This window comes from Acipenser ruthenus, chromosome 29 (assembly GCF_902713425.1).
Source record: "Acipenser ruthenus chromosome 29, fAciRut3.2 maternal haplotype, whole genome shotgun sequence".
Lineage (NCBI taxonomy): Eukaryota > Metazoa > Chordata > Actinopteri > Acipenseriformes > Acipenseridae > Acipenser > Acipenser ruthenus.
Genome location: NC_081217.1, coordinates 19,679,789 through 19,692,158, shown reverse-complemented (window position 1 = coordinate 19,692,158; position 12,370 = coordinate 19,679,789). Strand labels below are relative to the sequence as shown.

The 12,370-nt window shown below is 40.7% G+C and overlaps 1 protein-coding gene and 1 pseudogene across 2 annotated transcripts in view; one reads left to right on the top strand and one right to left on the bottom strand.

Annotated features, from left to right (window-relative positions):
• LOC117428113 (leucine-rich repeat-containing protein AAC1-like) overlaps positions 1–5,196 on the bottom strand; it is an 11,547-nt gene extending 6,351 nt beyond the window's left edge. Inside the window, exons 1-2 of one of the 2 annotated variants that reach the window (XM_059004340.1) lie at positions 5,140–5,196; positions 661–692 (exon numbers count right to left, since the gene is read on the bottom strand). In XM_059004340.1, coding sequence (XP_058860323.1) covers positions 661–673 — 13 coding nt within the window. In that variant the 5' untranslated portion in view covers positions 674–692; positions 5,140–5,196. Of the gene's footprint in view, positions 1–660; positions 693–1,018; positions 1,062–5,139 lie in introns of those variants that run through there. The other variant, XM_059004339.1, reaches the window with a different exon arrangement.
• On the top strand, positions 2,681–10,723 carry LOC117397420 (acidic mammalian chitinase-like; annotated as a pseudogene).
• Positions 10,724–12,370: the final 1,647 nt, after the last annotated feature.

The following is a 12,370-nucleotide window of genomic DNA, read 5'->3' as shown; positions in this document are numbered from 1 at the left end:
GAGAGGTGCTCTGTCTCAGAGTAGCAAGAGAAGAAGTAAGTGCGGTGTGACACCAGTGTGTTTTTGTAAGGACGGGAAAACAGCTTAGCTGTCCCGTGTTAGGAAAGGTGTTCCTGAGAGTTGAGTTAGTGCTCCAAGAGGAGCTAGGTGTTTATTTTGCTTTTGTATTTTGTGTGTTTTGTTTACTTTTGTGTTTATTAAAAATAGCGCACTAGTGCTTAAAACTCCATTTCATTGTTCTGGGTCGTATTTTTAAAGGGGCACGAACCCGAGTGAGTTGTGCTTTGTCACGATATATATATATTTGTCCCTGAAATTGATGTGGTACAGCCACGTGAAATGTATTTGTATCAGACATTTATATCAGATGGAAATGGTATCAAATTAAGATTAGTGAACACTGTTTAATTATACTTATTTAACGTATTATTTAATTTATATAAATTATATAAAACATCACATGGGGTGGAAATCTGCTTGTACACACACACACAAACACTCACACACACACACACACACACACTCACAAACACACACAAACACACACACACACATACACACACACACACACACTCACAAACACACACACACACAAACACACACTCACAAACACACACACACACACATACACACACACACAAATCAACTTGAAGGACTTACGTTCATTTCCCATTTTTAGCAGCCTGTGTCTCCTGTGGGGGTAAAATAAGAATTGTCATTAATGAAATTCATGTCCAGTAAGTTGATTATGCAGCGAGGAAACTGAACTCGAGTGCAACAGGCACAGATGATGCAAAACTAATTTGAAAGTTTTATTAAGCAGACATAATGCACTGAGTAGAGGAATGTGGCCAGCACTATAGTTTATTGCAGTACGCCGTGGTAAAAGCATAGCAAACTGCAGCATAGTAAATGCATAGCAGAGTTGTCAAATTGTAAAAGCATGACACAGAGAAGTAAAGCCTTGTAAAAATGCAATAATAATAATAATAATAATAATAATAATAATAGTTCCTACCGTCACCAATGAGATATGGGCTACACTACCAAATGAAATGTTAACTTTGGCAAGGCAGCTGTGTCCCTGCTTATAAACTTCCCTATTTTACCCTGACAAATCATTTGTAATCTTTCTGGAAGCCTGTTCTATCTTGCAAAAGATCAATATGTAAACCTTTGTATGTCTTGTGCTCTGAGAGTGTCAGTTGCCTGCTGTTTTGAAACTCCAAAAGCTTGTGCCTTTGCAAAATAGACAATGGCATTTTAACTTGTTCCCTTGTTTACTGATTCATGCACTGCTGTTTACTGTTCAAGAAAAAATGAATGCATGTAAAATGTTTTCTGCATTCTTTTGTTTTAATTTTGTATTATTTTTATTTGCATGTATTAATTTGCCTGTATTTGTAAATATATTTGCATGTATTAATTTTCATGTATTTGTATTCCACTGTTGTAATTTGTATTCCACTGTTTGGGTAGTTAGTTTATCCTTGTTCCCAAATGGACGTGTAAAATGTGCACAACAGTGTCTTGTTGTGGGATGATAGATGTTTGTCATGTGGGCATTAGCATTTAGGTGGTGTCTCAACCTTTCTGTGAATGCACTTGCTTTAATCATTGTTAAACCCAGATAATAAACCACTTGGATTATACAAACTGCTTTGAAAGAAATGATCAACACTCTTTAAAGATTTAGATCTCTAAAAATTGGCCCAAAGACAGCTGACTGCTGCCAGTAGCTGCAAAAACAAATTCTTAATATAACTGCCCCTTTCACTTTCTCTAAACTATACATATATATATATATATATATATATATATATATATATATATATATATATATATTTGTGTGTGTGTGTGTATGCCACAGTAGAACTACAGAGTTAGGAAAGTCAAACTTATGACCTGACCAGTCAATCGAACACCCCACTTTCAGCCGGAAGTCTGCAATCACTCAACCACATGTGAGGCAAGTAAGGGCAAAGGTGGCTGCATGCCTGAGGAAGCTACAAACTACATCAACCCAGGCTTTCCTGGATGTTTAAATCAGTGTTTCTGCTACAGCCACAATCAATGGTAAATTCAATTTGTATAGTACCATTTTAAAGCCTGTCAAATCATAACAATGTGAGCAGTGCATTACTGTGCTGTATCCTTGTATTATTCGCCAGATTAAGGCTGTACATAGCAGGTGTACACATTTAATAAAAACCATTGAAAACTCAGAGTTACAGTCGTTTCAGACTTAGGAGCAATCAACATTCCGAAGGTGTTCCGAACTCTCAGGTTCTACTGTATCTGTATAGATAGATATTGTTACTGGCAATCCAATTTGTACTACTAGTATGAAGCCCCCAACAGGTTGCTCCCAGCGGGATTTGTTTTGGATATAGTTTACTTGTTATTTCAATCACTCCCTGGAAACCAAAATCTAAATGTTCCCATTTAGCAGTACCCTTGTGATTTTTAATATTTATCATACAGTACTTTATCACCAAGGCAAATACATTAATTTAACTTCTACCTGGACTATCTGTGGGTAAGCATTCAAATGGAACAATACGATATCAATGTCTGAGGTGAAGGAGACTGCAGGGTGATAAGGCTGCGGTCCAGGGTAGGGTTGCAGGGTGTATAAAAGGGTAGCACTGACTCCAAAGCGGCTATACAACGGGCAAAGATGGGCAAACTGCTGCTGGTGTCGGGTAAGAACGATGTCAAGGAAAAAACTTTTTAAAAGCGGTTGCTTGTAGACTTGACTTGAGTAATATTTAAAGAATGACCATTTTACTTATGGATGCATGTATTTGTATTTTGTATTAATTGAATGTGGAGTAGCTGTCACTCACTCATCAGGCTTAGAAGAAAAAAAACATCCAATCAGGGGCTTGCTGTTTCAAAACCCATGCTGAATTGCTGATCTTGGCTGGGGAGCCCTGAATTCTCCTATTGAACCCTGGAGACCATGGCTGGTCTCCATAGGACATCATCTGGCACCTGACCAGTAGGGATCACTTAACACAACATAGGCTTGTTCTGTGAAAAGAGGACGACAGTGGGAATGAAGGTTGCCTGTTGGTCGTGTGTCTTAGATGGGTTGATATGAGGTTACATTCTGTACTTGGGTGAGACCACCTTACAATTAGGCAGTAAACCTGCAGCAGGGGAGTTGTATTCATGTTTTTTTCCTTTCTTTTGACAGGCCTGGCCCTCCTTCTGCAGATGCAGATGGGTGAGTATCAGATGTGGAAAGTTTAAGATGTGGTTGGCCTGGTTAACTTGACCTCTAGGATTGTCTGTATAAAGAATTCATATCGGAAGCAAATCACTCCAAAATGCAATCAGTAACGTTTATGAATATCTTAATAGCCACTGGGTGATCATGCATAAGTTAATTAATTCACAACAAGCTTTCAAAGTGAAAACACAAAACTTTTTTTTTTTTTTCATTCCGTCGCTCCAGTATCGTCTGCGCTGGATATTTTCTTGCAATATATTTTCCAACAGGATATATTTATTCACTTGTATTTATCAGCTGGCAAATGCTGCCGACCTCTTTCCACAAATACTCTCAAGACAGGAGAGCAGAGAGACAGGTACCGTAAAAAACACTGTATAAGTCGCACTGGTGTATAAGTCGCCCCCCCCTTTAGACTTATACAAAGGCTTTTACAGTAATCCCACACTTCTTCTAAACCCTAAGCTTGCTGTGTTATTTCTTTCTCTTCAGGATCTTCCTACATTCTGTCTTGCTACTTCACCAACTGGGCGCAGTACAGACCTCCGCCCACAGTGTACATGCCTCACAACATCGACCCCTGCCTGTGTACACACCTGCTTTACGCCTTTGCCACCATGAAGAACAACCAGATTGCCACCTTCGAGTGGAACGACGTGACCCTGTACGGCGAGTTCAACGCCCTCAAGAACCAGTAAGTAGCCACGTTGTGCATCATTCGTGGTGGTATTTAGATTTTATACCTCCAGAGAAAGATCTACAGCACTTTGATTGACTGGGGAAGACGGTTCTTAATCCAAGGGTTTTTTTGTCCATTAGATGTTTACAAGGAGATTTTGATAATAAAAAAAACTTGTTTGTTTTTTATCAACTTCTTAAAGCACTGTTTTTTGTGTATATATATATACTGTATATCAATACATTGTAATTATTATAGATTGAGAGCAAAGAACACAGAAGTGTGAGAAAAAATAGTAAATTATAATAGAGATTTAAAGTTTCCATTCTGAAATGTAACACTAGAGGAGACCTAACCCCAGAAACATTATCCCGTTAATCTACACAAAAAGTTGCCTTCTGGCAATGGCTTTAGATTTCGGTATGCAAGTGAAACAGGTTGTCCACGTTGCAGGCATTAGAAGACAATGTGCTCTTTGACGACTTTAATACAGGTGCCTTTCTGTTTATTGTGTCAATCAGGAACGGAAACCTGAAGACTCTTCTGTCTGTTGGTGGATGAAATTTTGGTTCTTCTGGGTGAGTGCTCTACTCCAACCATATCACCATGGTAACATGACAGGTTCCCAATCACCATGGTAGCAAGGTTGGTCCTATATCACCAAGGTCATATGGCTGGACCGGGTCAGCACGGTGGTTATTATTATTATTTGCTTATTTAGCAGACACCTTTATCCAAGGCGACTTACAGAGACTAGGGTGTGTGAACTGTGCATCAGCTGCAGAGTCACTTACAACAACGTCTCACCCAAAAGACGGAGCACAAGGAGGTTAAGTGACTTACTCAGGGTCACACAATGAGTCAGTGAGTGAGCCAGGATTTTAACCGGTGACCTACAGGTTACAAGCCCTTTTCTTTAACCACTGGATCACACAGCCTCAGGTTGGAGACATCCATGGAAACCTGAGATGTGATATAACGCTAATCCGATTCGAAATACATTTGAAGACGAGCAAAGACCTGGCTAAAGTCTTTAACTGGTCTTCACTTCATAATTTTGGATCTTGTCCATCGTTTCCTTTGCTGTTTTCCCTCATAATTTGTCGGTTATTTTAGCTTTACTGCCTAAGATCCTTCCAATTATGTTTTTAACTTGGATCCCTACTCTCTTTAGCTATCTCATACATATACATATTAGGTCTATGTATAAATCAGCACTCACCTTGTTTATTTGCTCTGTAATCCGTTACTTCTGTTCCCCATGTAGCTTAGACAGGATCACATGCTCCACTCCACCCTTCCCTTTATCAACACAATAGTCTCCTCCCTAATCCAATCTGTTCCTTCCGTGCTCATTGGCCAGTCCACAACTATCCAGAACCAATCAATGAGAGGTCTGGCTTGTACAAGGATGATTGGCATTATGCCTAAGTGTTCCTGCTTCCTTGTAAAACACAACATAAAATCTGTAGGTAACTGCTGCTGGCACTTTGAAAATAATATTGTATTTTTAATTCCAACTCCTCTATTAATAAACCCACCCAGCTGGTTTGTGAAGGACGCTGTTTGCATTATATTGTATGCATTTATATATTTTTATATTTAATCATGAATAGGTATTGTCCAATCAGAAACCCATGCATGTGTCCACTTTTTTTTTTAAGAAGATAATTATTAGTTCCAGTTTATTTACAAAAGTAAAAGGGAATTAAGCGGTTGAACAGAGTCAATGGGGGTGATGGTGCAGTGCAAGTGCAGGGTTTTTTGGAATGTAAGGTCATGTTCATTGGTGTATTCACAAAGCATCTTTGCTTGTTTCGTCACAGATTCAGTGCCATGGTGGCCTCGTCAGGGACCCGGAAGATCTTCATCGACTCTGTGATTGACTTCCTCAGGAAGTATGAGTTTGACGGTCTGGATATCGACTGGGAGTACCCTGCCAACAGGGGGAGCCCTCCCCAGGATAAGCAGCTCTACTCTGTCCTCCTGGAGGTTGTCCACTCTCTAAATTGTCAAATACACTATACGCATGTTGGTGGATTATGCTGGGAAGGCCATGCCTTTAGTTCCTATTAAGAACTCTAGAATAGTTTTTGTCCCTCTTGAAACATGGTGTTGGAATTATTCAGCACAGTATATTATTCAGCACAATATCAGCTTGTGAGGATAACAGACGTGTCCCACTGTATGTATCTGGTCTCAGTGTTGAATTGCATCTTTTCTCCTTTGCAGGAAATGCGTGCAGCCTTTGAGAACGAGGCCAAGCAGACCAACAGAGCGAGGCTTCTGCTCTCCGCGGCCGTGTCTGCGGGCGTGGGAACCATCCAGTCCGCCTATGAGATCCCCAAGGTCGGACAGTAAGTGTCTCCTTCCGGACGTTCACTTTCCAGGACAGAGAAAACAAGCCACGCTGTTTATCAGCGTCTCCACTCCCATTTCATTGACATCCACCAGATTTTCATAGATACAGAAATGAGTTCTCTTAATTCACTGTTTAACACGGCCTGCGCTTAAAATGCACATACATGTTTTTTCTATGATTCAATTAACCACAATAGTGGAGAACATTTAGGAGGGATAATAATGTAGGACCCACTGTGTATGTACAGCTGGATGGTCTCAGTTTAGCTCTGGTCGGTTTCACTTGACTAGGCAGCACAGCATTATTTTACCTTGGCAACAAATCAAAACAAGGCATTGATGGATTGCCTGGAATGATTGAATACTGGGAGGAATTTCCATTCCTCATAAAAAAGCAGTAACACTGGAGAGGGTTGTTATCTGCAGATTACAGATCATTATTTGATGGACAGCTACGGTCTCCTCCCACCCACTCTCTATCCCCAAATCCCTAATGTACTCCTAGGTGGTATTCATTGCGCAATTAATTGTGAAACTGACACTGACATTTTCCATTTGAAAATAAGCTAGATGTCTCAACAATATATATTTATGATTTACCTGGAGGCTGGAGGTTGTTGTTCTTCCTTTCATTATATATTGCTGGACCCTGTCCAATTGTTTGTTCCCTTTTTGTCAGTGCTCCAGGTTTTAATTCACGCTTGATCAGCCACAGTGCATAGGTAACAAGCTCAGGTATATCTTATTAAACTCCTTGTAAAACCAGGAGTGGATCAAACAGCTATGCATGGGAGTCTTATTTCCATCCCTGTAAAATCCACGTGCTAGTCTGTAACACAATGACAATTCTGCACAATTGGCACTGGATCTCTTGGTTGGGATTGTTTGGGTTTGGAGACAGCTGCCCCTTCACCCTCAGATGCTCGATGACTCCTTGGATACGTAGAGCAGGATTATAAAGAGTTCCCAGATTATAGAGAGTTTATGAGCATGGAAATGTTTCTGTTATCCTGCCTGCGTCCAGGCTGCTCAATCATGGTGTGCTTGCTCGGTCCCACACAGGGCTCTGGATATGATCAACGTCATGACCTACGACATGCACGGCTCGTGGGAGCCCTTTACTGGAGAGAACAGCCCTCTCTACAAGAGCCCAACTGACCAGGGTGGAGACGTTTACTTCAGCATTGTGAGTTCCTCTTCTTAATACTGGGTTGAGAGGTTTGCTTTGATAAAGCAAGCTTTGTGGCACGTAATGAAAGAAGCATGGTCAATGGTGAATGACTGCTTGGGGTTGAAAGTCACCCTCCATGGTCAATGGTGAACGACATGTGCTTGGGGTTGAAAGTCATCCTCCAATTATGTCAAATTGTGTAAAACGTTGCCCTTCACAGAACTACGCCCTGAACTACTGGAAAGACAACGGTGCCCCAGCCGAAAAGCTGCTAATTGGCTTCCCCACCTATGGGCAGACCTTCACCCTGAGGAACCCTTCCGATCACACGGTGGGCGCCCCCATCTCCGGCCCTGGCCCTGCTGGAAAGTACACCCAGGAAGCCGGCTCCTTGGGCTACTTTGAGGTCAGTACGCCACTGATGCGGGATTTCAAAGATTTTATAAAACAAAGAAGCAGCAAGCAAAAACGGGAACGATTATCTAGTTATCAAGAGAGCGTCTGCAGATTTCAAGAGCAGCAGCTAGCATGTGTAAGGGATTGTCTACAAACTACCAGGATAAAAAATAAAGAAGGGGATAGTAATTCACATTTCCAGGTTTTACTGTTGTATTATTCTCTTCTATTATGCTATTTACATTAGCACTCCCCTAAAAGTGGGTAACCCCTAAAAGAACATTCCGTATGATGTCACTAGGTCCTACCCCTACCACTGGAAACAACATTTCTCTTACAGACGAGGCCACTTATGGTCATGCATTATCTGATAACTGGAGAATAGGCATCTCATTTGAACTTCCATGGCAAAGCAGTCACTTAATAAAGGAACTGGATAAATAGATCCCGGTGTCTCTGTTACTCAAGTGTTCTTTGTTTCCCCCCGTGGCAGATCTGTGGCTTTTTGGAAGGAGCGACATTAGTGTGGAACACACCCCAGCAGGTCCCTTACGCCTACAAAGGAACGGAATGGGTCGGCTACGACAACCAAAAGAGCTTTGAGATCAAGGTAGGAGAGCTACACAGGGGCCCAGCTTAACTGATCTGGATTCGGAATGCAAAGAGCGCTATCATTGCTCTAGGCCCTGTCCCACTGTTTTTGAGTTCTTTATTGATGCACTTCACAGCTTGTTTACAATGCCTACAAGGTGTTTAAATGCTTTCTTGTGTTTATGTAGGTCCAGTGGCTGATGCAGAACAAGTTTGGAGGAGCTATGGTGTGGACCATCGACACTGATGACTTCAGTGGAAACTTCTGCCATCAGGGCAAATACCCGTTGATCAACGTGCTGCACAAAGCCTTCGGGCTGGACCAAGCAAGTAAGTGAACCCAATGCTGGAGTGGACATTATGGAACTGCTACAGCAATGAAGTGCTCTACAAATGGGGATGGTAGACATGTGTACAATGGCCCCACAGTGGTAACATATTTTGACATATGAAGAATTGCATCACAGTAGTGCACAGTGGTACTCCATTGCAGTCATTGTACTGCGTTGCTACCGCTGTGCAAAGTTTGCTCCAAACCTATCGTGTTGCAATCGCTGGTTTCTTCAGAGAAATAATGTATGGGTTTTGCTTTTCCTGCATATAGCACATGACCTAAAGCTAGTACACATTTCCCTGAGTTCCTATATTAGGTTACTTTTCTTAAGACCTTTCACACCTAACAGAATCCTGTCCCAGTTGAAACGTGAGCTGTAAATACATCTGTTGCAAATCAAGTACAATGCAACTGAGAAGCATGCCTGAGTTGTTTGGTAACTAGTTTTGTAAGATTAAAAGTTTTAAATTTAAATAAAAAACAGTGCAAATTGCTTTTCGGTATAAATATCTGGACAAACCTGGCTCATTGTGAAAGCACTGGTTCATAATGTGTGTTCTTTCCATGGCACTATCTGCTTTAGCAGCCTTCCTTGTTGATAACTCAGAGATGACTTCTACAGTACAGGACGTTTGTACTAGCATGTATTAGTTCAGCCCTTTGGACTGTTAATACTCAGCTAGTTGAGTTTCTGAGCAAGCGATCTGTTACGTTGTTCAGACAGCAGAGTTAATAGCTGATAATTATCATAAGAGACTAATATCAGACAGGTTTGGACCAGATTTACTATGCTTAGGTGCAAAGTTTGCTTCTTTTTTTTCTGAAGTAGGCTTACAGGGATGGAAAAAAAGGCTTTAGAAACCCCCACCGTTCATACATAACCTGTCACGTTTTTTCATTTACACTTTTTTTACATTTTAAAACAGTTTGTGTGAATTCCAAGCAGTTCGAAAAGTTTCCCAGCCAATACTTTGAAAAAAACATTATAAAATAGATACATATATAGAAAGCATGGTACAATTATACACACAGTGACTGAAGGATATATTGAGCAATAAATTAATAAAATATATATATATTTTTTTTTTAAGGCTGCAAACCACCTGCAACTCCCCTGCCCCCAATTAAGGGTGAAACAACCACGGTAGAGGCTAGTGGGTCTGGAGGAGACAGCCCCAGTGGAGGCACTGGTGGGGGAGACAGCAGCTTCTGTGTGGGCAAAAGCAGCGGGATGTACCCTGATCCCACTAACAAGAACGACTTCTACCAGTGCAACAATGGCCAGACCTACTTCCAGCACTGCGCTCAGGGGCTGGTCTTTGACTCCAGCTGCTCCTGCTGCAACTGGGCTTAGATCGACAGGCCGTCAGCAGCAATGAAAACAGATAGATTTGGGTGTGTTTTAGCAATGTGCTGACTAAAGCAACTTTCTCATTTTTAGTAAGTGTAAGGAACTTGTGAAATGATTGCAACTTTGCTGTGTTTTGCAGCGAGTTGCTGCGCTGGCTTCTAAAAAAACGAAGTCGTAGTTTTGAGAGCCCTCCTCAGTAACAACAGTAAAATTAGAAAGTTTCAAAAGAATTTAGCACATAGCTTAAACAATAACTTAGTAACTTTGATCTAACTGGATTAGTGAGCCTTCCATTGGTTCAGGGTGGAGAATGCTCAATATTTCACATGGAGTAAAGTCTGGAGTTAATTATAGGCTTTCTTCATGTCTGAGATATTTGGATTCATTCCACTGTGAATCGTTGTGTATTATGTTTATCCCACATGCATGAAGCATTTGTTGGTGTTGCCCTTTGGAACTGTATTTGCAGATGGGTCAGAGCTATATTGGAAAGAAATTAATAAATGACAGCTTCACTATATAGATATGCCAGTGCTGCATTGCACAGACAATAGCATGACTGTAAAAAAGGTGCTATCATTTTCCATCAGGCGTGGGATAAACGGGGGAACTTACCAGCTGCTGTACGAATCAAATTGTGAAAAAATCAACAAGCAAATTAAAAAAGCAAATCATTTATTTGCAGTTATTCACAGCTTCTTTTTTTAATAAGTACAAATAAAACACACACAGAATACAGGAGCATCAAAGGTAAACAATATCATCTTAAAGGGGTAGTGAATTTTGCCACATTTTTTAAACAGATTTTTCTACACCAAATGCAGGAAGTAGTTGCTGCTGAATTTAAATATGGTCTTATTGGTAAAAAAAAAAAATGATATGTACATATTTGAAACGGTTACCTTATAGGCCAGAAGAAGCAGGGGTATGTCTGTTTGGCCCTAATTCTTCAAGGAGAGGCATGTGTGCATACAGGGGAGTGAACACTAACTGGAAATCCAGCCAAATCAAATGCTGCACGTAACAAAGCCTGACACGAGACACTAACTAATGAATGTGTGAATCTAGGACCATTTTATGAGCTGTGAAGCTATTACATTTCAACACAGCGTCCCCAAACAAGAAAGGCCTGCATCATTAACACCCAAATGGCTGCCGTTCGCTAGTATTTATGACCGGGAGAGTCAACATTGACAACCATCAGCAGTCTTGTTAATGGAAATAATTCTGTGCTTGGTATTTCAGCCGTGGCACACATAGAGCTCTGTGAAAACCTGAGAACACTCGCTGTCTGGCTGACTGTAGGTACGGAAGATTAAGAGTTTGGAGGAGAACATTAGGCTTATCTCACACCATCAGCTCCTAAAGAGCTTGGATAAAGGCGTCTGTTAAATACATAAATAATAAAGAGTAGCTGTTTGTGTCCAGTGTTCTCGCTGCTTCATCACCCTGTGAACTATTCCACACCTTTTATTATCCTTGGAATAAATCAAAACCATGGCACCATTAAAGGGTTTCTTTATACTGTTTACATGTAGTTTCCTAGCTCTTTAACATACTGTTATGTTTGTTGCAAACAGGAAATATGAATTATTCTCGCCTTATGTTTTGTTTTTAGTTCCTAAGTTTTAAAAAATGGCTACAATTTCTTTAGTTGTTTCTGCTTAGATCAATATTTGCTAAGCTTAGAACTCCCCCCCCCCCCCCAACCACACTTTTTTACCACAGTGGCTGTTCCTTAAAAAATGTGCAGCTGTAAATTTCTGGCAAATGGTATTCAGTAAATGGGAAGCCTCTACTGCTGTAGTGGGTCATTGTTGCTGGAATAATTATTAAGAATTACAACCTTGTCTACAGAAATTCCTGGGACCACAATCACCTGCTGTGATTGTGTGGTAAATGCAGCTTATAGATGGTATTCAGCCGTCCAGTCCTCAATCCATTCTTCCTTGCACACTGAGGCCCTCTACTGGATAATAAAATAATGCAACCTTTTTCTTTGCCCTCTTGCAACTCCGTCCCTTTAGGGAAATAATCTTTAATTTGGTGGATGCCTTCCATTCTGCAAAAATACATCAATAAAGATTGTTTGAAGTTAAGATTAAATTATCTTGTATATCATTCATTGGTGTAACTTAGTGACATAGCATTCTCTTTCTGTCCATTCCAGGACCTTGTTCCAATAATTGAAGACCTGGGTTCAATTAATCAATAAAGAGCTGGTTGGAACCAGGCTCACAGCATCTCAA